This window comes from Podarcis erhardii (assembly GCF_964252035.2).
Source record: "Podarcis erhardii genome assembly, chromosome: 4".
Taxonomy (NCBI): domain Eukaryota; kingdom Metazoa; phylum Chordata; class Lepidosauria; order Squamata; family Lacertidae; genus Podarcis; species Podarcis erhardii.
Window position 1 is genome coordinate 80846479 of NC_138508.1, and position 27762 is coordinate 80874240.

General features: G+C 41.7%; 1 protein-coding gene across 6 annotated transcripts; it reads right to left on the bottom strand.

Moving 5' to 3' along the window:
• Positions 1 to 284: 284 nt before the first annotated feature.
• On the bottom strand, positions 285 to 27495 carry TFDP1 (transcription factor Dp-1). 6 transcript variants are annotated; one of them, XM_081858227.1, is made up of 12 exons: positions 27092 to 27495; positions 24980 to 25062; positions 14531 to 14597; positions 11710 to 11816; positions 10807 to 10928; positions 9199 to 9364; positions 8771 to 8914; positions 7750 to 7818; positions 6478 to 6629; positions 5191 to 5357; positions 3693 to 3774; positions 285 to 1555 (listed from the first exon to the last, which is right to left on the bottom strand). In XM_081858227.1, the coding sequence occupies exons 2-12, from the start codon at positions 24989 to 24991 to the stop codon at positions 1405 to 1407; spliced, it is 1239 nt and encodes a 412-aa protein (XP_081714353.1). In that variant the 5' UTR covers positions 24992 to 25062; positions 27092 to 27495; the 3' UTR covers positions 285 to 1404. The 6 variants fall into 6 exon arrangements, with proteins under 6 accessions (XP_081714353.1, XP_081714350.1, XP_081714348.1 ...); XM_081858224.1 differs by having other exon boundaries at positions 8771 to 8917; positions 27254 to 27491; XM_081858222.1 differs by having other exon boundaries at positions 8771 to 8917; positions 27092 to 27491.
• Positions 27496 to 27762: the final 267 nt, after the last annotated feature.

A 27762-nucleotide genomic window follows, 5' to 3' on the forward strand; every position in this document is an offset into this window, starting at 1 on the left:
CAGAAGCCAACACATTTTACTAAAGCTCCCTTTTATTTCAGGCATATCTCAATCAATTATTCACTTATACATTTCTATGATCGGAGGCATTATCCTAGGGATTAATTGCTTGTGAATGCAGTGCTGTTAAAGTCTGTCTCTCACAATTTACGTAGAGATATAAATACCTACCTACTTACCCATTTAAAGAGCTCTGAAACTCTTCCAAACTGAAGAACTATATCACAAGTCAAAACACAACAAAGCAGAAGGTGAAAATAATCTTGATTAGAGAAACAAAGAACTTGTTAAAAATGCCCACGCGCTTTTTATTAATAAAAACTAATAGTGCCACAATTAAACAAGTAAAACAAACTGCTTATATTCCATAAAATATTACAGAAAAGTTTATTTGTGTTTCAATAAAAAGACTACTGTCTTAGAACAGGCAGCTGACAGTATTTGTGCAGTTAATTCTTTGTGAATAAATTTTAAAAGACTACCACCTGCCCTGAAATTTCTTTTATAAAAAAATGAAGTATTAAAAGTGATTGACAAATTTTGAGTTAAACATAAAACATTCTCTATATTTAATTTCAACTTTATAATAGATTACTGGAAGATGTTTAAGAAACAAATATAAACATTTGTTTCAGTACATGTCTTTTATATGATAGACTTATAGGTATGTAAACAACTATATAACAAATTGTTTTCAAAATCTGCCTGTAAGAAATCAGGCAAATTTTTATCATAAGCAAAACTCATCCCAAACCTTCAAGACATTTACACAGCTGTGCCAGCTTGGCAGTAAACATTTGCCAAAAATTGTATTTCATATGTCCTAACATTCAGCAAACACAATATATAAATTTGATGGAATTACAATGATCAGAATAATTTTTAAAAGGGAAATAAATTCACACAATTTCCGCAAACTAACATTTAAAAAGAGGCTCTTTTGTTTGTTTCTTTGGACTCTGCATGATCAGCAAAATATAACATTTGTTTGCTATGCTTCAGTACGAAGTGTCACCTAAATGCACTCTAAATAAAATGCCATTCAGTGTATGCATTTTTGACAGGTGGACAGATTTTATTTTCCATTAAATGTGGCTACATTTTCAAACTTAGCAACAACACTTAGGGGCAAAATGCATTTTCCTTCAAGTTAAAAATTCTAAGCAAAGAGTAAATAAAGGTTCTGCATTAACACACTGGTATCAACACACACATCCTCACCACATGTAAAAAAATCTACATAAAACAAACAATTCTTTTTACTTTACTGGAGGAGCATTTTCTAAATTCAGGACTCTTACCAGTATCTCCTTGATGGGGCAATTTTATGACAATTCTCTTCCTAGAATTATTCCTGAAGCTTGCTGAATTTTAACATTTAAAAAAGTCTACACGCAAAAAATATCAGTCGTCATCGTCATTTTCATTAAAGTCCTCGTCATCGTCGTCATCGTCATCTCCAACATAAGACACTGGTGTCTCTACTCTAGAGCCGCTGTATTGAGATCCGTTGGAACTTGTAGCTAACATTCCATCCCCTCCATTTGAGTAGTCACTGAAACAAAAGCAAATTAGGATCAATACTTTTAACTGGTTTTCCATTAATGCATTAAGTTTTTACAACACAGCTATGCAGAAGGAAGGGTGAGAAAAGGAATGTGCCTAAAAATATTTTTGAACTGAAGTCATGCAAGGTTGCTACTGAACCCCAGGGACTTTGCTCGTATCTTTGGCTAGGATGCCAGGATCAACTGCTGTGCCTTCTGGGATTCAGTGGCAAAAGGAAAGAGAAAGCCTTTGTGGGTATGAATTGGGACCAACTTCTCAACACTTCCCTATGGCTGCTCTACACTATTATCACCCTTTGGGCTTTAACTCCTTCAAAATGCCTATTAGGGAAACTATTAAAGGTAAAGGGACCCCCTGACCATTAGGTCCAGTCGTGGCCGACTCTGGGGTTGCAGCGCTCATCTTGCTTTATTGGCCGAGGGAGCCGGCGTACAGTTTCCGGTCACGTGGCCAGCATGACTAAGCCACTTCTGGCGAACCAGAGCAGCGCACGGAAATGCAGTTTACCTTCCTGCCGGAGCGGTACCTATTTATCTACTTGCACTTTGATGTGCTTTCGAACTGCTAGGTGGGCAGGAGCAGGGACCGAGCGATGGGAGCTCACCCCGTTGCAGGGATTCGAACTGCCAACCTCCTGATTGGCAAGCCCTAGGCTCTGTGGTTTAACCCACAGCGCCACCTGGGCCCCGTAGGGAAACTATTTGGCAAAACAAAAAGTGAAATTTGCACTTTGATGAAAGAAGCACTTTCCTTAGGAAGTCTCAGCAGCTGCTGATAAGATTTTATCTGACTAACAACAAAATCCAACCGACCTGCACCCGCGCACAGGTCACTAGACCTCTTACAAAAACCCTGTTCCTCTATGTTAAAAGCTTGGGTTGCAGCTTCATATAAGCAATTATTAACCTGCACTGCAGGCTCTAAGTTGGTTTTAAAATTCTGGGGAGGGAGATATTGGGGAGAATACAGGTGGTGATATTTGGAATGTACTGTATTGGCCTGAATATAAGCCTCACTCCCCCCCCCCCCCCCGATTCCAACCATGAAAAGTTAAAGTGTGGCTTAAATTCACGACCCTAAAAAAAATGGCTTTTACGGTATCGCAGCTGAAACAGACATACGGTAAAACGGAACGGGTGTGAGTGCCTGTGGAATTTTAAGGGAGTGGTTTATATTGGATATTGTCTTTTTTTCTTTTCCCCCCTTGAATTTTAAAGGTGTAGCTTATATTCGGGTGAGGCTTATGTTCGGGCCAATACAGTAATATGCTCTATTTGGGCAGTAAAGTCGATTTTGGTCCATATCAGGGAAACCACACTTTTAAGCTGTATCGTACGTGGCATAAGGACCGCAGGGCAAATGTCACACGCCTCTCACGTTGACAAAGTTGTGGTGCTAGGGGAACATACTTCTACCTCTGGTGATAGCGTTTGTAGGTCTATACATTTTTGGTCCCTGGTTTTTAATGAAACTAAGCAGTCAATTTAATTACACCCTCTTCTTGCTCTCCTATTTTTGGGCATGACAATAAGATGATTATATTGAAAGATTTCGTTATATATTTTATTGGCTACTGCAGGCATAGGCAAACTTGGCCCTCCATATGTTTTGGGACAACAACTCCCATCATCCCTAACTAACAGGACCAGTGGTCAGGGATGATGAGAATCGTAGTCTCAAAACATCTGGAGGGCCGAGTCTGCCTATGCCTGGGCTACTGCACGCTTGCCCACCATACAGAAATTGGAATATTGCCGTTTTGGAAGAAGTTACATGCCATCTTTGAACTTTGCAAAGCACAGCTACATCGGATACCTTCTATCCAGTTGAGCGGGATTTTATTTTGTATACAAGTGAACATCACTTACAACAACTTACACCAGTTTCCCAGGAAATCTGGACTTTTGAGTTAACTTTTATTTCGTTATGTGATATGGGAATTGTTAATATATGTGATTTCTGCCACCTTTCATCCCTATGGTTTCTTTTTGTTTTTCCCTATATCCCCGTATGTAATACAGTTTTGTTCTGCATTAAAATCAAGGGGGGGGGGGTGTTTCTAAAAATGAAGGTGCTTGCCATTTGCCAGGTTTATCAGTATTTAAAGAGAAATCCCATCTAACCTGTTTGAAAATCTTGTCCCATTTGAAGCTGAACCTGATGAGGATGAGACATACACACTGCTTATTGATCCCTGAGCCATTTCTGTAAAGGAAGAAAGCATTATGAATTCTGCAGCATTGATTCTGTACTAAACACAAATCTAATCCAAATATTTTTTTACATGCAGTGAAATTTTGTACAAAGTGCCCATCACAAAAAATAAATAAAATAAAGCAGCTTAAAAAGAAAAAAAAAGAAGTTACACGGCCCATTAAAGTTCCCACTAAAATATAGGAGCACTGAATAATCTCTAAAGTGCATACAAAGCAGAAGAAAAATGGGAGGAAAATAAGTTTGGGTGTACAAAGCCTAATTCTCTAAAGGGATTCCATGGCATAAAAAACTAAGCGTCTCATTAAATCACCCCACTGTATTTTAGTAAATAAAACCAATTCTATGGAACAGCAGAGGCAAAGATGAATATGACAGCTTCCTTTTACTATGAAAATATTGATCATTCGTAACTGCTACACTTACAAGTATGGAAAAACGTGCTAAAACAAAATCAGACTTGGTTCAAATTTGCTCTAGTAGCTGACAAGTACATATTTATCAAGCCAACCATTGTTTTTCGTTCTGCATGATCAATGGTGGCCAGCAGTGGAGAATGAAAGAGCCATATAGTGTTGTGGCTGCCAGAGATCTCCTAGAATGCACTCCAATCCAGTTAACAATTATTTCAAGGACAGCTTTGTTAATTCTGATGTTCTGCAGTCCTTTTTGATACCAACTGAGGATAGCACCATAGTAAAGGTAAAGGTACCCCTGACCATTAGGTCCAGTCGTGACCGACTCTGGGGTTGCGGCGCTCATCTTGCTTTATTGGCCGAGGGAGGCGGCATACAGCTTCCGGGTCATGTGGCCAGCATGACTAAGCCGCTTCTGGCAAACCAAAGCAGCACACGGAAACGCTGTTTACCTTCCCGCCAGAGCAGTACCTATTTATCTACTTGCACTTTCATGTGCTTTCGAACTGCTAGGTTGGCAGGAGCAGGGACTGAGCAACGGGAGCTCACCCCGTCGTGGGGATTTGAACAGCCGACCTTCTGATTGGCAAGTCCTAGGCTCTGTGGTTTAACCCACAGCGCCACCCGCGTCCCATAGCACTTTACAAACAGTTCTCCTTTCTGCAATGATTTCTAGGATTGGCCTGGCACCTAACATTTCACAATCAACTGCTTGATAATCCACCTCTATGTTGGTGAAGGTAACTCCACAATGATTTGATAAAGTTACTGAAGTTATTAGAACTTTTATTTCCATCATTTGGGGGCAGGGAAGTTCTTAAGAACTTTTCACTAAGAAAATGCTTATTTAGGCAACTGTACTGATAAAAGGCTTTGCAAACTATTTGTATCCTATAGCGCTGCATATTGCAGTTGTGTCAAGTTCCAATGGCAGTTTGGTTTCTTATCCACACACGTTTTAAATATAAGGAAATCTTTCACAGAACCTTACCTGTCACATATGGTTCAAGAGCTTTAGGAACCAAGCTCCTTGCATTTTTTAGGTCCTCTGCTGAGCAACTTCCAGATTCTAGCCCAAAAGCCATTCCCATGCGCTTTAACACTTCTATATCATCGTGTATTTCAAATGCATTGTCAAAATTAAATAGGTATTCAAACCTACAGAAAGTGGGTAGAAACTGGTCAAAAAGCTATGCATGTAGGGTTATAAAATTTTCTTCCAAAGTGTACCTTCTACTAATACGCAACTTTTAAAAGATACAGCACATTTTGATGCTGTTATACAATTCCAACACTGTCTTTTAGCAAGCAGTAGTCTCAAATATTTCAATATTTCATATATTAGTAAGATAATTGGCCCCATCAAGACCAACACTGTCCAGTCTCACTGGCAGAGGTCTTTTGTGGAGCTCTACAGAAATCAGTGTTGAGGAGTGCAGCTCACAGAATCAGCTATAATCTCATCAGGTTATAGAATGTTGAGGCCAGCTTTTTCACTAGTAGCACCAATGTGGTAGAATGTTCCACCTGCTTAAATACAAGAAGTTTCAACAGTGTTCCCCTGGCTCTTGAAGACATACCTGTCTAGAAGAATTCCCCCCACCCCGCCCCGCCTAATCTCCTAAACTGAACCTCCTGTTTTAACCTCTGTGCTGCTTTAATGGGCTTACTTTATTGTACATTTTTAATTGCGAGTTTTTATTTTAACATTTTGAGTGAACTGTTTTAGTGTGGATTTTCATTACGTGCGTTTGTATTTTTTCTATTGGTTTTTATACTTGTAAGCCACTTCGAAACCACTTAGGCAATTAGGTGGTCTATAAATATAAAATAATAAAACCAGAATTTGCAACCCCAACTTTGTCAGTATTTAAGAGATTAGTCCATTTTCCTGCATAAATTTCAAGCTAGCTCCATGAACATGTGCAGCGGGTTGCAGCTTTGCTCTCCCCTTGCAAGAACATGAGCAATGAAACTATGCTCCCTGGCTTACTGTGTTATGATCAAATTGGGGGTCCTGGTTTGTTTTGCTTCAAATAAACCACAACATGAAGGGCAAGATTTCTTCTTTGCTTACCGGACATTGGTTTGAGCAAAACAAACCATGTTCCCCAGTTCATATATAATGCTAAGACAAGTACCATGGTTTGTTGCTCCCATGCTTACTAGAGGGAGGAGCAAAGCACGAGCCAATCGCTTATTATAATTTTTCATGCAAATGCAGCCAGTGTATTCGCAACGACAGAAGAAAACACTCGTTTCCCTACTAGCGACCTACTTGTCATTAGAAATACTGCAGTCAATCACAGTCTTCTTGCTGGTGTTCACAATGATAAATGGCAAATGAATGACAGAATTAGAAGCTGGTGGTCTGTTTGCTTGCTGTTCTGCTTGACGATTTCGCTGAACAAGATTCTTGAAGGCAATTTGCTGTTAAGGGATTTAAATATAAACAACTTCATTTTCTTTAAGAATAGGAAAACAATTGTGAAGGCGTGTTTGGCATTAATTCTTAAATAAGAATATTTAAGAATAATTAAACAAGTAACAATAGTATCTATAACCAAGCATTTCTGGATTAGGCACTCTAAAGTTTTGAGAAATGCCTCCTTTTTGGTTACTAGGTGGTATGTGTTTAAGTCTACACACACACACACACACACACACACACCCCCAAAGTGGAAGGTTTTCCTCCAGCTCCAAAACAGAGTCCAGAACATGGGAAAAAATCTAACTTCTACAAAGTGAATAAACTCTGCACAAACTTTTTAAACATAAGATCATCCGTAAAATAGAAGTAAAATAAGATGAGGAAAGACAGTGGGGGGTTAGAGAAGAGAAAAATCTGCCTAATCATGTAGGGCTGACCAGGAAGCTGAAGAAAAGCCTATTCCCTCAGTGCCATTTCATATATGCATATACTGCCTGGTTACCAAGAGGAAGTACTTTCCGGAAGTAAAAAAGCTGCTGTTCTTGAAACCCCAGAAAAATGCAAAGAATACTGTCTAATAAACACCCCTGAAGTTGTTCCAGTTACCGTAATTATTATTTTTATTCCACTATTTAATTCTACTCTATCTTTTAGGGCAGGCCTAAAATAAAAACAGGAGACACAAAACATATAGAACAGAATCAGATGAAGTTGCATATAGGTGCCTGCAATAATCAAGAACGAAAATTGTGTAATGCCTTATTGCTAAAGTGAATTAAAACCAGTGGGAGGAAATCATTTCGCCTTGCCAGACGGAAAAATCTCCCCTCTCCAATCCCCATGCACTGTTCTGGGGAGTTCTCTCCACCCTCCAGAGCTGATCTGAGGCAGATAAGGGGCGGGGAGCACCTTTCCAGTAGCAGAAGCCCTTGCCCTGGCTTCTGCTAGCCCACCTGCTTAGTTGACTTAGCCCATTATCCTCTTATTCCCAGTCATGTCATTTACTTATGTGGGATAAAGTAAGTGCTTCAGGGGGAAATCGGCTCATCTTAACACATTAGACAACTGATAAATAAATATAAAGTGATTTGGCAAGGCAAACAACAGTTCCAAAAATACCTGAAGTATTAGCTCTTGTAGTTGTGACTGTTTTTGCTTTATTCTTTCAAGTCTTCTCTGTCGCTCCACCTTAAGAAAAGAAACTTTGTTAGTTTTAGAGAGGAGCTGGGTGAATTTGAGAAGTACCATAGCTACATAATGCTCTGTATGTGGCCTAAAATCCAAGGAACCAAGAAGTTCATTCTGTGAATCTAAGGGGGCTTTGTACTTGGTTCTGAAAAAGCAGCACCCTGTCTCAAGTAATATATACATTTGAAACATAGGCAAGATTCCAAAGCAGTTCACAAGACGGCATGAGAATCGGCTGTTTTAGATTTTTTTTTAAATCCAAGATTTCATATCTGCTGAAATGAATTCCAAACATCATTTGTTGTTCTTAAACAACAACGACAGTGTGGCAACAACCATAAACCCTCTCTCTGCATACAAGAAAATCTTGAACACCCAGAGCTAACTACCATCAAATGATACATAAGCCTGTTCAGAGATTATTTAAAAGACAATCAAAATAATTCAACCAAAAATGTATCTGTTTCTTATAGTGAAGTCATTCATAGAATGAAGGGGTATTAAACAGAGGTGCTTATGGAATCTGACCCTATTAGATTCTAAGGCTCTACTTCACTGTAAATATTTCCTAAAGTGGAACTCAAATTTTCATTATTAGTTACAGTGTTCTGGAATATTTCCAGAACTTGGGAGGAAGTGTCAACTGTCTACTCCCTCTGTCTTCCGCCAGCACTTGGGAGGTTCTTACCCTGAAGATTTATTTTTTACTTATGAAATTTTGCAAATGCACAATCATTCTCAATTAAAGAAAGTTATGATTTTGAAAGCCAGATGAGCAGAATGAATTATTCCACCACTCCAAAATCTGGGTCTCCAACCAGAATGAAACCCTGTGTGGAACCGAAGGCATGCCGCCATCTTGGAACGGAAGTGAGGGAATCTGTTCATCCCGAGTAATCAGAAAACAAGATTAAAGAAATGCTGCAAATGAGAAATGTCCACCGCATTTTACCTCTAAATTCTGACATTCCTGAGCTGAATTAGTAGGTAGGCCAATCCATTTTATTTCTTTCTTCTCCTTGGAAATAATGTTCATGGCCATAAGGACATTTAAGGCATCATAGACACGTCGTCTAATATTCTTCTGATCATAAGCCTGCTGTTGAATTAAGAGTATTAAAATATCTCTGATTAAACTATTTTAAAGATTTTATCCAGTCATGGAACGGCTGAGGTAATATCGCAACTTTGTCGGTTAACAGAGTAGCATTTCTAATCTTGAAAACAAGAACTTGAATTTTTCATAACACACAATAGACACACTGGGATGATCCCTAAGAGAGAAAGCAAAAGGAAAGGGGCTGTGTCTGCATGTAGGTAATTTGTAGCATGCAGGAAAAGGGTTTGTCTCTACTAAATTCAGAACATGAATATATTTACCGATTCATTTGGTGAGATGTGTGCATCTGCGGTACTAAACTCTGCAACTAACTCATCTGCTACTTCATTGTATGAGGTCGTTCCTTTCCTCTGAACCTTCTCACAAACTTTCATAGAGAAGTGCCGCAAACCCTTGCCATTCTTCTCACCCTTTTTGTTGCGCTTCCTATAAATACAGATACAATGAGTTACACACACACACACACACACACACACGAATCCCCAAAACCAATGAGACGACTTTAGGGTGGGTTTCTTTTTTTTTAAGAGAACCGATACCTCAAATCACTTGTTTCATTAAACCTTGTGCAAAAGAAGGCTTCATCAATGATAAAATATGTTCTAATGGTGGCAGTGTTGGCCCACTGCCTTTAGGAATTTGTCTGCATAGAAGCAGAACTCATATTTACTTTGCCAAACCTTTATTGGGCATTACAAATAAAGTCCATCGTAAAACGTCCATATATAAAATATATACAAAAACAGCCAAAAACAGTAGCAGAACGCCTCAAAACAGTATTTTTAAAGAAATGCAATAGCACTGAAGAAACTGTTTTAATGAACGTAACTTGTTGGTTTGGACACCCACGTCTGACCTAGACACACACAGTTAAAATATGAGGATATTATTATTACTATTATTATTATTAATACCCTGCCTATCTGGCTGGGTTTCCCCAGCCACTCTGGGTGGCTTACAACATATCTAAAAACATAATAAAAACATCAATCCTAAAAAACTTCCCTAAACAGGGCTGCCTTCAGATGTCTTCTAAAAGTCAGATACAGTGGTACTTCTGGTTGCTAACAGGATCTGTTCCAGAGTCCTGTTCACAACATGAGCAGAATACAACCCGTGTCTGCGCATGTCGCTGCGTCTGCGCATGCAGCGAAACCCGGAAGTAACCCTTTCCGGTACTTCCGGGTCGCTGTGGGACGCAACCTTAAAAAACATATCATGAAGCAAACGCAACATGAAGTATGACTGTAGTTGTTATTTTCTTGACATCTGAGTGTGTTCCACTGGGAGGGTGCCACTACAGAGAAGGCCTATTATGACAATAGGCATACACTCCTATTACTCGGAACATTTTGAGTTTGCTTATAATGTTATTCAAAGGAAACTCTATAGAAATACACACCCTTATCTACCTTCAGATACCAACCTTTACATGAGAAAGAAACGAACTACAAGTTTAAGAGAACTGAATGCAATTATGTCCTTGAGTGGATGGAAAGGGCTTTGGTCCAGGGGAGGCTTCTGCTGGCAGGACAGGGAGTGAGGTGATTGTCACTGACCTCCCCCCTCCCCTGTAGCTCCTTGCATCACCTCCCATGGTGTTCTGAAGGGTCCTCCAAGTATCTGGATCACATGGGGAGCTGTCAGGGAAACTGGCAAACACTTATCTCCTTCCCTGATTCTGCTAACATAAGCCTCCAGGGATATCACTGGATTCGGCCCAATATTTTTCAGCTATTAGCTAACTAGCTGGATATGAGGCCCAACTTTAGTTACCAAGAATAAAGCTTTTGAGGCATGTGTTTTCCTGTGAATATGTTGTAACATTTTCCTGTGAATATGTTGTAACCTAACTAAATTTTACTCACCCAGCAGACCAAGGCGAAGAATCTGCAGTCTGGTTCTGCGGTACGAAGTGTGTGTTGGGTGTATGTGGACTTGATACCAGAATAGTATTGGGGGCTGAAGGTCTCTGAGGTGTACCAATAACCTACAGTTAATACAAAATGTCAGTTAATGCCACTCCTATTCAGATTACAGTGGTACCTCGGATTTTGAACAGAATCCGTTCTGAAATGTTTGAAAACCGAGGCGCAAAGGGCGGTCTGCAAATTCAGTGGAGAAAACTGGAAAAAAACTCAGCAGAAGCCGTTCGACTTCCAAGGCGCATTCAAAAACAGAAGCATTTACTTCCAGGTTTTCAGTGTTCGACTTCTGAGACGTTCAAAAACCGAGGTAACACTGTAATTATATTATCTTCCTTAGTATGGAAGCCGTAATTTTATACTAGATACATTTTAAAAAGTAAAACCACAATTTACATTTTTAGTGGGTATTTTGCCCAACCAGGAAACTCTTAAGTTGGACTCAAACTCTAACTTATATTATGTAGGCATGCTTCTGAAAGAACCTCATCTAATAGTGCTCTTCTCCACTGAAAGCTGCCAAGTTAAGTGGACCCCATGGTTCCTATGTAGATCTCAAAAATTTCTAATGTACAACAGAGGCGGCGCTTTAGATGTTTCCAAACTAAAACTCCCACCATCCCTCATCACTGGGTGCATTAGCAGAAGCTGGTAAAAGCTGCAGCACACCAACATCTGTAGGGTCACAGTTTAGTCACAGTTTAGACGTAGAACAATCTTATGCATGTTTTCTCAGAATGTGTTCCAATGTTGAGGCTGACCCCAGCAAAGGATTAATGTGGCACCTCAAAATCTACAAGTTACATATCACAAATGAATCAGTAGGTTTCCCTACAGGCCTCTTACCATTTGTTGTGCAATGTTGACATTAGATTGTCCAAATGTTTTCGGTAGGAGTTGTTTTCCAAGTGTATTTACTGCGGAAGGGTGAACGGCTACTAATGAAACAACACCTAAAATACACAAATTGAAAAGTTACAAAATGGTAACAAATAACTGGCAACACAATTAGCATCTGACTAGGCAAACTAAAGAAGTCAGTCTAATATTTAACCTAATTCTGTTGCACACGTCCAAGTTAAAATGCTTTTAAATATGTGAGAGCGGGAGACATTCTTTACTTGAGCAAATGTTAGGATGAAGTCCTCGAGATAAACCATTGAGCTCAAACGTAATAGCTTGATTTAATTCTCTGAAGACAGAGAAATCAACGTGCCAAGATTAGAATCCCTCACTATAATTTATCTGACATACTGACTTAAACTACTACCAGAAACATCTGCTTTGCTTGAAGATTAACTTCTAAATCAGGCTGGAGAATCTATGGCCTTCATGATATTTCTGAACTTCAACTCCCATCATCCTTTAGTAATGTCTTTCATTTTGTAGTTGTGTGATCTGTGCTCATACTGTATTGTGATTGCCATTAGCTATAAACCATAAAATCTACTGACTGAACTCCCATCATCTTTGACCATTAACCATGCCAACTGGAGGGTCATAGGTTCCCTACCAAGGTTCTGGATAAATCTTGTCAGCCACTCATGAAGACAGAAGTTTTTAAAAGTTCTATATGAGCAATGCGTATATGCATTTCTGTATAAATGCTGCCACCCTGTGGTACAAAATATTTTATAGAAGTCACATTTTAGAATGGTAGAAAGTAAAGTGAAAAAGTATTCTATTCACTTGAATAGCTACAGAATATTAGGATGGTGTATATACAGCCAATTACCCACCCACCCTTCTAAGTAGTTAAATACAGTGTTGTCTGAAATAATTCAGGAGGGATTTGATGACTAAAGGAAATAAGAAAATACCAATCAGTTTCTGGCAAGTAGCATCTGAGATTGGAAGAGATTTTTAACATTAACTATCCTAGTGTGCAACTTTTTAAAAGTGTGATCTTTATGAGACACCGGTATAGCCTAGTTGATTGTCTTTCTTTTGTGCAGATGGCATTATACGCCTATTTTGAGAATTAGAAAATTGCAGTCGCAACCAAATCATGATAAAATGTTTGTGGTATAAGTCAATAAGTTGATTTAGGAAACTAAAGTAATAGTTGTTGTTGTTGTTGTTGTTGTTGTTGTTATTATTATTATTACCCCCGCCCATCTGGCTGGGTTTCCCCGGCCACTCTGGGCAGCTTACAGCATATCTAAAAACATAATAAAAACATCAAACATTAAAAACCTCCCGATACAGGGCTGCCTTCAGGTGTCTTCTAAAAGTTGTGTAATTCTTTTATCTCCTTGACATATGAAGGGAGGGCGTTCCAGAGGGAGGGCAACACTACTGAGAAGGCCCTCTGCCTGGTTCATTGTAAATTTGCTTCTCGCAATGAGGGAACCGCCAGAAGGCCCTCGGCGCTGGACCTCAGCGTCCGGGCAGAACGATGGGGGTGGAGATGCTCCTTCAGGTATACTGGGGCGAAGCATTTTAGGGCTTTAAAAGTCAGCCCCAACACTTTGAATTATGCTCGGAACGAAAGTGGAATGGTTCTGCTGAGAAATAACTGTATCAGTCTCAAATGTATTCTTACTCACATTTGGATGCCCTGTCCCATAAAAATAATTTTATTAAAAATCTAGGATACAAACACATTAGTAAATGAATTGAAGCTTTATTTGTTACAGCAGGGGTCAGAACCTTTTTATAGGCCTATGGCACATCTGGATTTTTGAGCAGGTGCTATCCCCTTCGGTCACTTCAACTGAAGACTTAAGATTCCAAAGCCTCACTTTCAGAGAGTACTGAGCAACACAATGTCTCTTTCATAAACAACTATGAAACAGATATAGGCTGCCGCTGTGGCTCCCCTCAAGCAACTCTATGTCACACAACATGGTCCTGCTCAAAAGTTGCACCCTTTGGGTCAAAGATAAACAGCTGCATAAATAAGGCCTTAGACGTATCCATGGGATTCAAAGATGTTGCTGATGAACTACATACCACTCTGGAATCTGAGTGAGGAACAATGTGACTGGCTGCTGTGGACACTCATGATAGCTAAACACATAATAATCCAATAATGGAAGGAGAGATCCTCTCCCTAATCATACAATGGACCAAAGATACCAGCCACCGCCTATGAGAAGATGCCTTTTCCACAAGGGGAAAGTGGGAAATTATTGGGCACATGGACTCCCTACGCAAATTCATGGCAATGGTTGATGACAGTATTGGCTGCCACTGATCATGTGCACTTTTTAAAAATTGTTGTTGTTTAATGTATTGTTTTTGTATAAAGCATTTCTTTCAAAAATTCAGTGAAAACCTATAAGAAAGACTGAACGGTCAATATGCACACTTTCTTCTACAACAAACACCATTGTGCAGGTAGCATTACATGCCTAGGATATATTTACTGACTAAAATTTGTACACGCTGCCTTTCAACTGCAAAATTTTAAAGAAGTTTACAAAGTACTAATAGATCTGGGTCACTGTGAGAAAGACTAGGCCCAGGTGTCAAGTGTGGCTAGGAAAACAGCCATTGCAGCCCTGTTGAGCCCACCAGGGTCTTCAGATAAGAGGAATGGGACCCCTCCCCCACCCCGAGGTTTCTTTGCCCAGGACTCCTCAAACTTGAAGCCAGCCTTACTACACACACAGAAGTCTTACTTCATTAAATACAAAGGCCAATGACAACAAGAGTTTCTTACCTTTTCCAGGACTAAGATTTTGGTCTATAAAAACCTTTAATTCTCCATTAGCTTCAATTAGACCAGCCTATGAGAGAAGACACATTTTATTTAGATGTAAAGTACTTTGTAAACAAATTACATTTCCAGGTCCCAATAGGTTTTGCGAGGGACCATCCAAATCCATCATCAAGTTATAGGTTGCCTTTGTGTCCACAAATGCATTCTGTGATTTGTTGGTGGTATTGTTATCACTCTCTATAAAAAATAATTAAGATCCATGACGGTCTGTGCCTTGGATTTTTTTGTGGTCCTGGCAAGCACCAGATCTGTGATGTTTACTGTGCAGGCTTATCATAGCACTCTGTTCCAGGTCTACCTATGTGCATATAGCTATACACAAAATACCCATTAGCCTTCCCCCTTGGTTCAGGCCACACCTTGTTTTGTCCTAAGGAGTTGGGGAACTTGCACATAGGCACATACACATTCCCAATGCCCCATTACGCATACAGACTTATCAGCTGGCAATTGTGTAACCCAGCTCTTAGTAAGAACAAAATATGCAATATTCCGACCCATTACACACCCACCGCAGAAGCAAGCAACTATGTAGACTGCTCTGATCAATACATGGTTGACATTTGTCCTCTTTACCAGGGTCATGGGGTTCCTACACCAAAGGAGTTAAACTATCACATACATTTTCCTTTCAAATGCCTCCCTCTGGTTCTAAAGTGAGTTTTGGAGTTTTAGCTCAACGTTTCTTTTTCAACTTAGGAAAGCAAAACGTTTTAAAATGTCATCAAAGCTGCATTTCACAAGGAATACAGTTGCCATAAGACCTCATAGGAATTCAGCCTGGAGGTCAGACCAGGGTTTGACTGCCATCACCAGAACTTCACAGCAGGTGCACTGGAAATCTGAAGTACACACAGTTGTTTACTAGCTCTTTATAGGCCTACCCTGTACCCTAGAGTGCACTGCCAGCCAACTCACCAATTTTGCTTCTTGTTGACTAGCACATGAGCAAAGCAACTAGGGAATTATTTCTCCAAGAGAGGACTGCTGTGAACTCTTAGGACTGAATCAAACAAAATGTAGGTATAATAAAGAGAAGCATATCTTTAAAATAAGCCAGCAGCCTGCATTATAAAGCTCTACATATTCAACCCTTAGCACGTTTACAAGCAGAACAAAAATTTAAAGTACTGTAAGCACAAGGGAATAAATTTTTATCAACTTTTTGTATTTTCTTACCTTACTCCCCCCCCAAAACCCATCATTTTTCAAAGGTGAGACTTTTATTGTGGTTCCCTAGGGCAACAATTTCCACACTTTTTAAATTAGCATTGGAGATTTAAAAAAAAATCAAAGCTCCTTATGGCAACTAGAAACGGAATAAAATGATTTAGTTAACAATACCATTTGGAATAAGTCAACACGTTAACGGCAAAGATGGAGCCCAGATTAAAGGATAAAAAAAGGTAAAGGTACCTCTGCCCATACGGGCCAGTCATGTCCGACTCTAGGGTTGCGCGCTCATCTCACTCAAGAGGCCGGGAGCCAGCGCTGCCCGGAGACACTTCCGGGTCACGTGGCCAGCGTGACTAAGCTGCATCTGGCGAGCCAGCGCAGCACACGGAAACGCCGTTTACCTTCCCGCTATAAAGTGGTACCTATTTATCTATTTGCACTTAAGGGTGCTTTCGAACTGCTAGGTGGGCAGGAGCTGGGACCGAACGACGGGAGCTCACCCCGCCACGGGGATTCGAACCGCCGACCTTATGATCAGCAAGTCCTAGGCACTGAGGCTTTACCCACAGCGCCACCCGCGTCCCTTGAGATTAAAGGATAGAAAGCCACTAAAATAAGAAATTTAATGGCTTAGTAAATGAGAAGTTCTACCATTTTTAGGCATGCAAAAGAACTAAGAAGGTATTTCACTTTGGTTACTGATGCTTGGCACCAATCAAAACTTGGAACAGCTCTCTTGGATTTACATGGAAAGGAGAGAGAGCCAGGTTTAATCAGCATATTAATGGGACTAAACTTCGCAACCCCGAGCATTCTTAGTAATTTCATGTAGCTGTTAAACAGCATGTGGTACAAGACAGAACCTTGAAGGACACTACGGTCAAAATGTCCAAAAGGAGTCAGCCCCATCCCCAGCACCACCTTCTGGAACTACAATCTCCAGGAAAGACTAGACTCGCAGGGGTCAGCAACCTTTTTCAGCCATGGGCCAGGACACCGTCCCTCAGACCATGTGGTGGGCCGGACTATATGGGGGGGGGGGAATGAACGAATTCCTATGCCCCACAAATAACCCAGAGATGCATTTTAAATAAAAGCACACATTCTACTCATGTAAAAACACCAGGCAGGCCCCACAAATAACCCAGAGATGCATTTTAAATAAAAGGACACATTCTACTCATGTAAAAACACGCTGATTCCTGGACCGTCCACAGGCCGGATTGAGAAGGCGATTGGGCCGCATCCGGCCCCCAGGCGTGAGGTTGCCTATCCCTGGACTAGAGACACTTCAGGGACATACATCCCCACTTCCAGTTCCAGGTACACTAGGGCAGAGAAAGTTATCTCCATTCAACAAGCAAATTTAGATTGAAATGAATCTGGAGAATCCAGCTCAACGAAGAACATTGGCACTGAGTGCTCAATCACCTACCGGTAACTCAAGAATGCAATACTACAGACTAGCTGAATATTATCATTTACCAGTGGGTCATCCTTATCAAGTGATCCAACTTTTTTACCTCATGTCATCCAATTTTCTTAATATTTTGTACAATTGTTGCATGATCAAAACTAAGTTTAAATCTAAAATTTTATTTTTTTTTTATCTCATGTGAGTGAAAAGTGGCATGGAAATATAATAAATGAAATGAAATTCCCTCAACACAAATAAATTATCTGCAATGATTGAGACTGAGGGAAATAGAACTGGGGGTTAGAAGTCCTTTGTAGCAATATATGTTGAACTCCACAAAATGCAACAACAGATAATGAACCAAGTATCTTAAACATGACCAATTAGGCATGTAAAACACTTCTATGGAAATCTGAATTTACCCCTCCTGCTGTAAGACAAAGCCCCTCTCCCACCGCATCATTTTTAGGCTAAAAGTTGCACTTGCTCCAGCAGGAAAACTTGAGCAGTTAGTTGCATTCACATCTTTCATGCAGTGTCTTCTAACTTGCCCTTCTCCTCAAGCAGGTATGACTGAACAGCGCCCAAATCCAGAATGCCATATCTTCAATGTATAAATCCCACCTCCCAAATTTCTTAACATTGGTATAACCTTCCTTTCAGAAAGGCTAATTAACTGGAATAAAAAAAGAATGCTTTGATGTAATTTTAAGAAAAGACTTGATGTGTACAAATATTTTCTATCAAAATCAGGAAACCAGCTGAATTCCCTCAGAAGTCTGATATACCAGTTGGATATGGAACATAATACTCTAGAAGCTGCATAAACAAACAAACAAACAAATTACTCCACAGACATTTACTGAATACATCTATTTTCCTATTGCAAAAAAATGCTATTTGCCGTGCTTTGCTTGGAGCTAGATGTAGAAAGCAACAACAAAAAAATGTTTGAGTGATAACCCAACCCACATTGCTTGAAATTCTATATACTTTAATGGTAAATTCAGTTAAGCTACATGCTACATACAGAAAGAGTCTATGCTTTTTGTTAAGTATTACACATTATTGGCCACAGATACATGCACTGCTATGGGGATACTAAAACACATATGCCAATATACATTATGTCCCTTACATTTAACTCAAGTCTTCTCTGCACAGTGACTGCATTCACACCCCATAGTAAGCTAGGAGTAAGATTTTAACATGAATATGCGGATTACTCTCACTTTGCTCTTCCTCGCCAGTGAGAGGAAGCAACAACTTAACGCTGCATCAGAACTGGGGATTGTGGCTTGTTCCACTCCCTCAAATGACACTCTTAAGTCAAGGTTTGTTCTTGACATACTGATCATGATTTGAAGGAAACAAACCATGTTTCCCAGTTTGGACATAATGGCTAGCCATGATTTTAAATTATTTTGTTTCCAATGATTCTCGTAATTATTTAGTTTCAATTGTTACTTTATAACTCGATAATATAAGCAGCATAAGCAGAGTATGCAGCCCTCTCTGAGAGAGGACAATCTCTTTGCACTAGAGAACTTGCAACATTTCAAAAAGCCCTTTTACTTCAGGGTAGAACAAGGCATAGTTATATAACAGCACACAGTTGAACTCTATAGCCTGGCTGAGCAACAAAGAATTGCCAACAATAATAACTCTATAACTCTATAAATGATGTATTTAATTACTGTATTTTTCTGTGTACAAGACGAGGATTTTTTTTACCAAAAAATTAGGTTTAAAATTGGGGCTCGTCTTATACACAGGTAGTGCAGAGGGGGGTTGGCTGATTTGTTGCAGCAGCAAGCGGGAGATTCTCTGCGGCAAGGGTTGATGGTGATTGGCTGCTGCTGTGGCAATAGGGCAGCTGATTGGCAGCTGCGGGTCTTCAGCGACGTGTACGAAAAAAGCTTAACAACTCTGGGCCATCCTCCCCAGGAAAACCTTAACAACTCTTGGAAATCCCCCCCCCCCATTTTCTTAATTTGGAGTCGCCCAAAATAGGGGGCGTGTTATACATGGAAAAATACGGTAGTTAACATATTGATTTGAACTAAATAATAAATCATAATCATAATCATAATTTTTTATTTATACCCCACCCATCTGGATGAGTTTCCCCAGGCACTCTGGGTGGCTTCCAATCGAGTGTTAAAAACAATACAGCATTAAATATTAAAAACTTCCCTAAACAGGGCTGCCTTCAGATGTCTTTTAAAGATAAGATAGCTACTTATTTCCTTCACATCTGAAGGGAGGGTGTTCCACAGGGAAGGCGCCACTACCGAGAAGGCCCTCTGTCTGGTTCCCTATAACCTCACTTCTTGCAATGAGGGAACCGCCAGAAGGCCCTCGGCGCTGGATCTCAGTGTCCTCAGACTGCCCCCACAACTTGCCACTCTTTGCTACCTTAAAATTGAGTCCTCTTTTACGAAACTCAAAGTACAATAGTGCTAGCAAAGTTTAGGCTGTAGAGGTAGCAAATTGACCCCCCTTGACTTCCTGGATTACTGCCTCCACCAAATTCCTTCCTGCCAATAGTGCATCGTTTATTCTGTTCCTGGGCCTTGCTGAGGCTGTGCCTCAACCCTACAATCTCATTGGCTTTCCCTTTCATCACAGATCCATCAGAAATTATTTTTTTCAGTTTCCTTCAGTCCGTTGCCCACTTTGACATACTTCCTTTAATTACACTGCCTCTTTGTCAATCTGACTGGCACCTTTACCCCCTTCTCTATCTCCAGAGACATATAGCAATGTCAGTTCTGCTCCCATCAGTCATAGCAGCAACCATTCAAAAGCTATTTTAAGTATGTCATAGGACTTGGGATGTTCTTTCTTTAAACAGCCACCAACCAATGCCACACACAACCTACTTAGGAAAGTGCCCTCAGTTTCAAAGGAATCTGCCATGCTGCAAAGGATGTGCGCTAATATTACTCAAAGAATAGAAGTGCAAAGACTCCTACTGCACACTGATTACTTGTGCAGCTCTTTGGACCCTGACTACACGAAACATACATGTACAAAAGCAAGAAACTATAAACTGTGCAAGGTACTGCTTTCTCAGAGGATACGGAACTCCTGCTTACAAGATTAACATATTGCAAATTCACTTAAAATAAACGTATGGGTAAAGTGAAATATTGTGTATCAAATATTGTGTATTTCATTTGTGGGCATTTATTCCATGCCCTCTACTTGAAGGACAAAGGTTGGGCCACAACATCATATGGCATACATCACTGAATAAAAAGCCGTTAAAATACACTTCATCCGAAACAAAAATTGCCTGGAAACAACACAAAGGCCTGGCAGAACTAAAATGTCTTAACCTGCCACTAAAACCAAATGAGAGTGGGATCTGGCCTGATTCAGATACAGCTCTGAAGTCAAGGTGCTACTTCCAAGAAGGCCCTGCTCTGGATCAACTAAACCTACTTCTGTCACTGATGGCACAACCAATAAGGAATCTCCCGCAGATCTCAATTCAGAGGCAGGATGATCCTGGAAAGGTGCTATTTCAGGTAGGTGGGCCCCAAGCCATTTGAGCTTCATATATTAAACTCAACACCTTGACAAATAGCCAGCCGGTGAAGTTGCCTCAGGGCTGGTTCAATATGCTTGAGGCACCTAAACTTGACAGCACCCAGGCAACAGCTGCAACCTCCAAAGGAGGCCCAATGTAGAGTCATCAAAATTCCAACTATCCTTATCCTGGAATGGCAACAGCTAGGGAATTGGGCGTATCTGGTGATCTGAGTCTCCAACAATAAGGTAAAATTTAGGAGTGCCCCTGGATCACACAATTGCTCCTTTAGGGGGAGTGCAACTGCATTCCAATCGTAATTTCTGGACCCAGAAACCAATCCATAGGGCCCCTGTCTTCTCTAGATTCAGTTTCAGCTTACTGGCCCGCATCTATCCCTTCAGCTCCCGATTCCATTAGATGTAAGAGATGAGGCAAGGTACAATCAGTGTACTGATGATACATCACCTCAAGTCCCCTGATAATGGCTCCCAACAGCTTCATGTAGATCTTAAATAGCACAGATCCCTGCAGGACCCCATGGTATAATTACCATAGGGCTGAGTCCCGCAGCGTCACTACAGTCGTACCTTGGAAGTTGAACAGAATCCGTTCCGGAAGTCCGTTCGACTTCCAAAACGTTCAAAAACCAAATGGGACTGTAATTCTAAAAACAAAGCTTAGGTTGAACACGGATTATCAGCAATACATTTTAGAATTTGCAGTGTACTTTCAAAAGAAAAACAAGCCTCATATTTCTCTGCATTTGCAAGGACATGTAATATCCTGAGGCCCTAAACATGGCAGGAGGAAATTGCATTATAAGTGACTTTGTAATTGTGTATGTTTATAAAGGAAATCTGAATTTAAAACAAAAGTGTTAAGTCCACACTTACCTCTTAAACTCAATCACAACAGTTTATCAAATAGAATTAGTTAGAACCACAGAGGAAAATAAAACTTCTTAGTTTTAAGTATCATAAAAGCAATATACTGAATTTATTGTTGTTGATGCCTACTGGATCCAGGAAGCAGCAAGTTTTCACACATAGTATTCTAGAAATGCCATCTTGCATCTCATCAGGATGATCCAGAGTCCATATAGGTGATCTTGTATTCAAGATGGAGAAATTATATGTGAAAAACTAAATACACCCTTACTGATCCATGGGAATTAAGAGGATAAGTAGCAGACAGGGGCTGCTAATCAAATACCCTTGCTTAATTGATCATCAGCAAGTGTGCCCACCTCCATAAAAGCCAAAGTTTTAGTAGCTTGCCAGTCTGGAGAATTCAGGTGTGTTTTAACACAATGCCAAGGAGGAAAGACAACACTCTTAGAGAAGCAAGTGCTACTGCCCATAAAACTGGAAGGGTTCCAAGGCCATCTCCAACTAATGTTCTACAGCGGAAAAGGTTATTCAAAAGTGGAAAACATTCAAGACCGTTTCCAATCTTCCCAGGAGTGGACGACCCAGCAAATTCACCCCAAGGTCAGACCGTGCAACACTCAAAGAAATTGCAAAAAACCCAAGAGTTACATCTCAGGCTCTAAAGACCTCAGTTAGCATGTTAAATTTTAAAATTCATGACGGTACCCATAGAAAAAAACTAAACAAGTATTGTTTGGAAGCATTTCCAGATGAAAGCCTCGTCTCTCTAAAAAGAACATGGCAGGATGATTTTGGTTTGCAAAGTTGCATCTGAACAAACCACAAGACTTCTGGAACCATGGTCTTTGGACAGATGAGACCAAAGTGGAGATGTTTGGCCATAATGACCAGCATATTTAGCAAAAATCAAACACAGCATATCAGCACAAGCACCTCATACCAACTGTCAAGCACGGTGGTGGAAGGGTGATGATTTGGGCTTATTATGCAGCCACAGGACCTGGGAACCTTGCAGTCATTGAGTTGGCCATGAGTATACCAAAGTATTCTACAGTCAAATGTGTGGCCATCTGCCCAACAGCTGAAGCTTGGCTGAAACTGGGACATGCAACAGGACAAGGATCCCAAACACACCAGCAAATCTACAACAGAATGACTGAAAAAGAACAGAAACAAGGTGTTGCAATGGCCCAGTCAAAATCCAGACCTCAACCCAACTGAAATGCTGTGTGGGACCTTAAGAGAGCTATGCATAAACAAATGCCAGCAAACCTCAATGAACTGAAGCAACGTTGTAAAGAAGACTGGGTCAAAATTCCTCTACAATGATGTGACAGATGGATAAAGTCCTACAGAAAACAATTACTTAATGTTATTGCTGCTAATGGTGGTTCTACAAGCTATTGAATCATAAGGTGTACTCAGTTTTTCACATATGGCTTTTCCATTTTGACTTTATTTCTGTTAAATAAATCATAACACGGTGTAATACGTCATGTACTTTTATTCATTTGAAGTTGTATTTACCTAATTTTAAGACCTGCTAAGAAACAAATGATTGCTATTATGTCCTGATATGTAAAACCACAGAATTCAAAGAAGGTCACTTTCTTTTTCCCATGACTGTAAGTGACCTTCCTTGGTGTTTCTGTATCTCTACAGAGATCCAAACAAAGATCTGTTACTTGTCTCTAATCCCACATTATTTTTGCAGTGGATATGGGCTGCAAGACCACAAAAGCTCTCCATTTTACTTATAGCATTTATGATGGCTCAATTTAGTTGCCAAACAACATGTTTTGTTGTCGTTAACTAGTTAGCATGCATAGTTGTTCAGGTGAAAAAATTCAAAATGGGAAACTTGATTTAAAACAATTATTTTTCTGTGTTTTTTCTTTGCACTTTTAATTGCCCAATTTAAATTAACTGCAGAATTTGGGACCTGCCAAACTAAGCACAGCCCTCTGTCTGCTTGTGATATCCGAGTGATATTGTAAAACAGGGTTTGTTAAGTACACACCAGCCTACAATACATGGTTGATGAATTGTTTAGCTTGATGCGTTATAAGTTGTGGAAGCCTGTTCTAAATCAATGGGATTACCCATACTGATTAAACTTATGCTCATTGATGAAACTGAACTGACTGTTCTAGTTTGCAGGACAATTACAACAACGGGAGGAAATTATAGATTCCAGTAGCTAGTTTTTTGCAATTTCAATTTTAAGTCACGATCTGAGTCTATGATAAATACCTTAATAGGAAATTCAACAACTCTATTTTTTTAAGAATAGGGCACAAAGAAACAACCAAACTGTCATATGCTTTTCAATGCTGAAGGTGTGGTTCTGCTAGAAGAGGGCTAGATTAATAGAAGGATAAAGGTGTACCTTCTATTTCAGCCAGGCAATATAATGGAAAGTAGAGTACTAACAAAAGCAGTAAGAATTCACTGCATCATACTTAAAAAGACAACACTAAAAAGGTTTTTTTCATTCATGCCATAGATGATCAAAGTCAGCATCACACAAAATCATATGACGGACAAACAGCTTATTACAGATCCTCAAGCCTATAACTTTTTAGTGTAAACCTTCTACTTATATTGCTTTTAAGAAAGCAAAGCAAGTGTTAAGCTATTATTGGAGCTATACTAGGAGCCAGTGGGCTAGCAATAAACATCCTGAAAGGCAGAAGCCTTCCCTAGTTTATTCACATGTGAAATGGTGGGCAAAAAAAAATTATACCTTCATAATTATTTGGGGGCTGCTGACTCAAATAAAACTGATTCTGATCCACAAACATGTAACTGGCCTTCCCTAGTTTGGAATAAAGTGAGAACACAACATAGTGACTTATGGAATTCTGCTAAGTGTTTCATGCTACCCTAGTACAGCAGTATAGGATGCTGCTACTATGAGCATATATACCACCACTACAATATACCAGATTCAACACTACTCATCATTAGAAGAGATGATGACTTGTCATCTCTATGACACTATGCTAAAAGCACCTTAGCCTAAATGATGGGGATGTAGCCACACATATTTGTGATATGCTCTTACTGATATGCTGCACTGCCATTATGCGGCACAGGATGGAGTCAATGCAGCTGGATAAACACCTGCTTATTTGCTGTGTAGATGCAGCTACATGAATACATAGGGTAACAGTGAATTCCTATATTTATTAATGCCAGTGTTAGCTTGGGCCAGTCACTGCCTCTCAGCTAACCCACCTCACCGGGTAGTTGTGGGGATTACCATATACATCACCTTGAGCTCCTTGGAGAAAAAAAGGTGGGATACAAATACAATAAACAAAAACATTATCTGTAGGACCATTACTTACAAATATACTTACATCTTTTGCCATGTTACTTAACCCAAGAAATCAGTTCTTTACTTGCTTGATTGCCACAGGTACAGGAACAGTAGCACTGTATTCTAAAAACGATAAATTAAAAGAGAAGAACTTGGGTTATTGCAGGGAAACACATTTTAAAATTGAGATGGCTACATTTTCTTGACTTTCAGCACGGGGTTGTAAAAGTAAGTTACAGTCTGAAAGACCCAACTTAAAGCCTTCATAAATTAAGAGCAGCTCCGTCTCCAAAGCGTTTGGCCCCTGATCTTCTGAGAATATAAAGGCAAGATGGCCTGAACTGACAGGATCACAGGGGTGGGGGTGGGGAGTTGCACCCTGTCCAGCTATGCACTGGATGACTGAAAAGCATAAATATGCCTCCTGCATAAATCTGCACGCAACCCCCTTCCAAGAAGAAGGGGGAGCGGGGTGGGGGGCTTTGCTCCTGACCCAGGAGAACTGCAGAACAGTTGCTAGGCCTCAGGGGCCCAACCCCCTACTACACTCCCCCCCCCCCAACGCTGAACAAAACACACACTGCTTCTCCATGCGAACATGCAAGCAGGCCCTGGAAATTTACATGCTGCTTGGGGGGGGGGCGGGGGGAGGAAACTGGTCCTGAGAGTCCCTGTGAAAACCAGGCGAAGCAGCATCTGCGCTCCACAGAACAACTCCCGCCAGCCCCCGCCTCCTGCACCTTCCCGCCCCCTCTCCAGGGCCTCAGAAGCCCGACCAGAGCCCGGGGAGTCGGAGGCTGGAGGGAAGAGACGGGGGGCCACCCAGGCACCAACCTCACCCTCAGCAGACCCTCCTCCTCGCCCGCCCGCCCGCCCGCCCCGGGGAAGGGGGGAGGGAAGAGACCGGGGAAGAAGGAGGAAGAGGATCCTCGCCTTAAACCGTCCCGCCTAAGCGCTTCCCACCGCCGCTGCCTCCTCCTCCTCCTCCTCTTCGTCTCCCACCTGTCTTCCTTCTCGGTCCCTGCAACCCACTCCCCTGCCCAAGGCGCCGACGGTACCTGAGGAACTAGAGGAGGAGAAGCAGGGAGCCAACTCCATCCCCCACAACACACTCCCGAGCAATCCCCCACCCACAGCGCCGCTCTTGCACGGAAAGAGAGAGAGGGAGAGAGATGCCAACTGCACATGTGCAATGCACGGCCCTCCTCAAAACCCCCTCGGGGGTGGGGAGAAGCAGCCGAGGAGCAACACCATCACCTCTAGGCTTCCTCCTCCTCCTCCTTGCAAGGCAAAGCAGCTGTGTTTGTGGGGAGATAAGGTTGAGGGGGGGCACCTTTCTGCTCTCCCCCCCCCCAACAAACATACACACACTCGTTCAACTGCACCAGAATGAACTCTGCCAACAATTACGAAGCGACATAAGTGTGCATGGGAAATGATAATAAGAAGTTGCCCCCCTTCCCACAACGTCTTTTCACCCCTTCCAGCGCCTCTCCACCCCAGCCCCTCGCTTTGCAAGCCTCTTTTCTTTCCTTGGTTCCAACAGTTTCCAGAAAGTGTGAAGTTTTCCTGAAGCAAAGGAAGGGACACTTTTGGGGGGGGGTGTCGTTCCCCCCCCCACCCAACACAAGTACATTTCAGCCATCCCTTAAGGCTGCAGCCGTGTGCAGGCTTAGTTGGAAGCAAGCTCCACCGAGACTTTTGCATGCTTACTGGATAGAAAAGCAGACGTGCATAATAATAATAATAATAATGATAATAATAATAATGGATCGGCCGCAATCCTAAACAAAGCTTTTACCTGGGAGTAAATCGCCACTTAAAATTAGCCGCTCTTTCTTCTTCTACCGTACTTGGGTTAGGGATCGGGGTGCAGAGCTGCGATCCGATGCACAATTGCTGATTACTTGGAAGCAAGCCCCCCCCCGCTTACTTTCGGGTAAACATGCACGGGATCGGGTTGCAGGCAACAACCCCTCCTGCTCCTCCTCCTCCTCCTCGCGAAAGCGCCATCATTCCCTGCCCCTGCCAAAGCTCACCCAGCCAAGCCGCGCTCTCCTTCCTGCCTCGCTTTGCTGCCTCCTCCCCCCCCCACCCCCAAAGCTTGGAGGTTCCCCGGCGCCGACCCGCAGGTTTGACCCCCTTCTCACACCTGTTCGCGCTCCTTGCACGGAATGGGGCGGATGGGGAGGAACGGGGCTCGCCGCTGCCTCCGCTCGCCCTCCCCCCCTCCGCCGGCGGTCCCGCGATTCTTGGCTTTTTGGCGGTTGGCACAGAAGGAAGGCAAGGGGGAGGGAAAAAAATTGAAACTTACACTTTCGTGCGTCCCTCCCGGCGTGACGCTGCGCGCTGACGTCACGGGGCTGTAACGTGCCCCACATAGGCACACGCGGGGCGGCGAACGAGCTCCCTCCCACATCCCATCGCCGCTCTGCCGCACGCTCGCTCGCTCGCTTCGGCCGGCCTACTGGGCTGTCGCAGGCGGAAGGCCCGCGCATGCGCGAGGTTTTCGCGCCTTCGGGATTCCCTTCACGCCTTCCTCCGCCCGGGGCCTTGAGAGCGCGGGAAGCTGCAGCGCGAGACCGGCCGTTGAGCCGCCCTCGGGGACCTCACGGCTTCCGCTTTTGCGTCACTCTTCCCGCCATTCCCATGGGGGAAATGTATAATTCGTGCCCATAATACAGGCAGTAAAAAGTGTTCTGTATAACGACTACTCCGCCTCCCCCCCCCATCTAAACCCATTTTTTATTCCTTTGCAGAAATGAGCCGCTGCATTGAGCTCACACAGTACGCATGTTTTTGCACAGAATGATGTTTCTCCAC

What these genes read in the sequence shown, in the direction of transcription:
- TFDP1 (XM_081858224.1), bottom strand. An exon ending in TCAACATTGCACAACAAATG is followed by an intron (nt 10,929 to 11,709) that starts GTAAGAGGCCTG and finishes TATTAACTGTAG; the next exon opens with GTTATTGGTACACCTCAGAG. An exon ending in TCTTGAACCATATGTGACAG is followed by an intron (nt 3,775 to 5,190) that starts GTAAGGTTCTGT and finishes CTTCCTTTACAG; the next exon opens with AAATGGCTCAGGGATCAATA.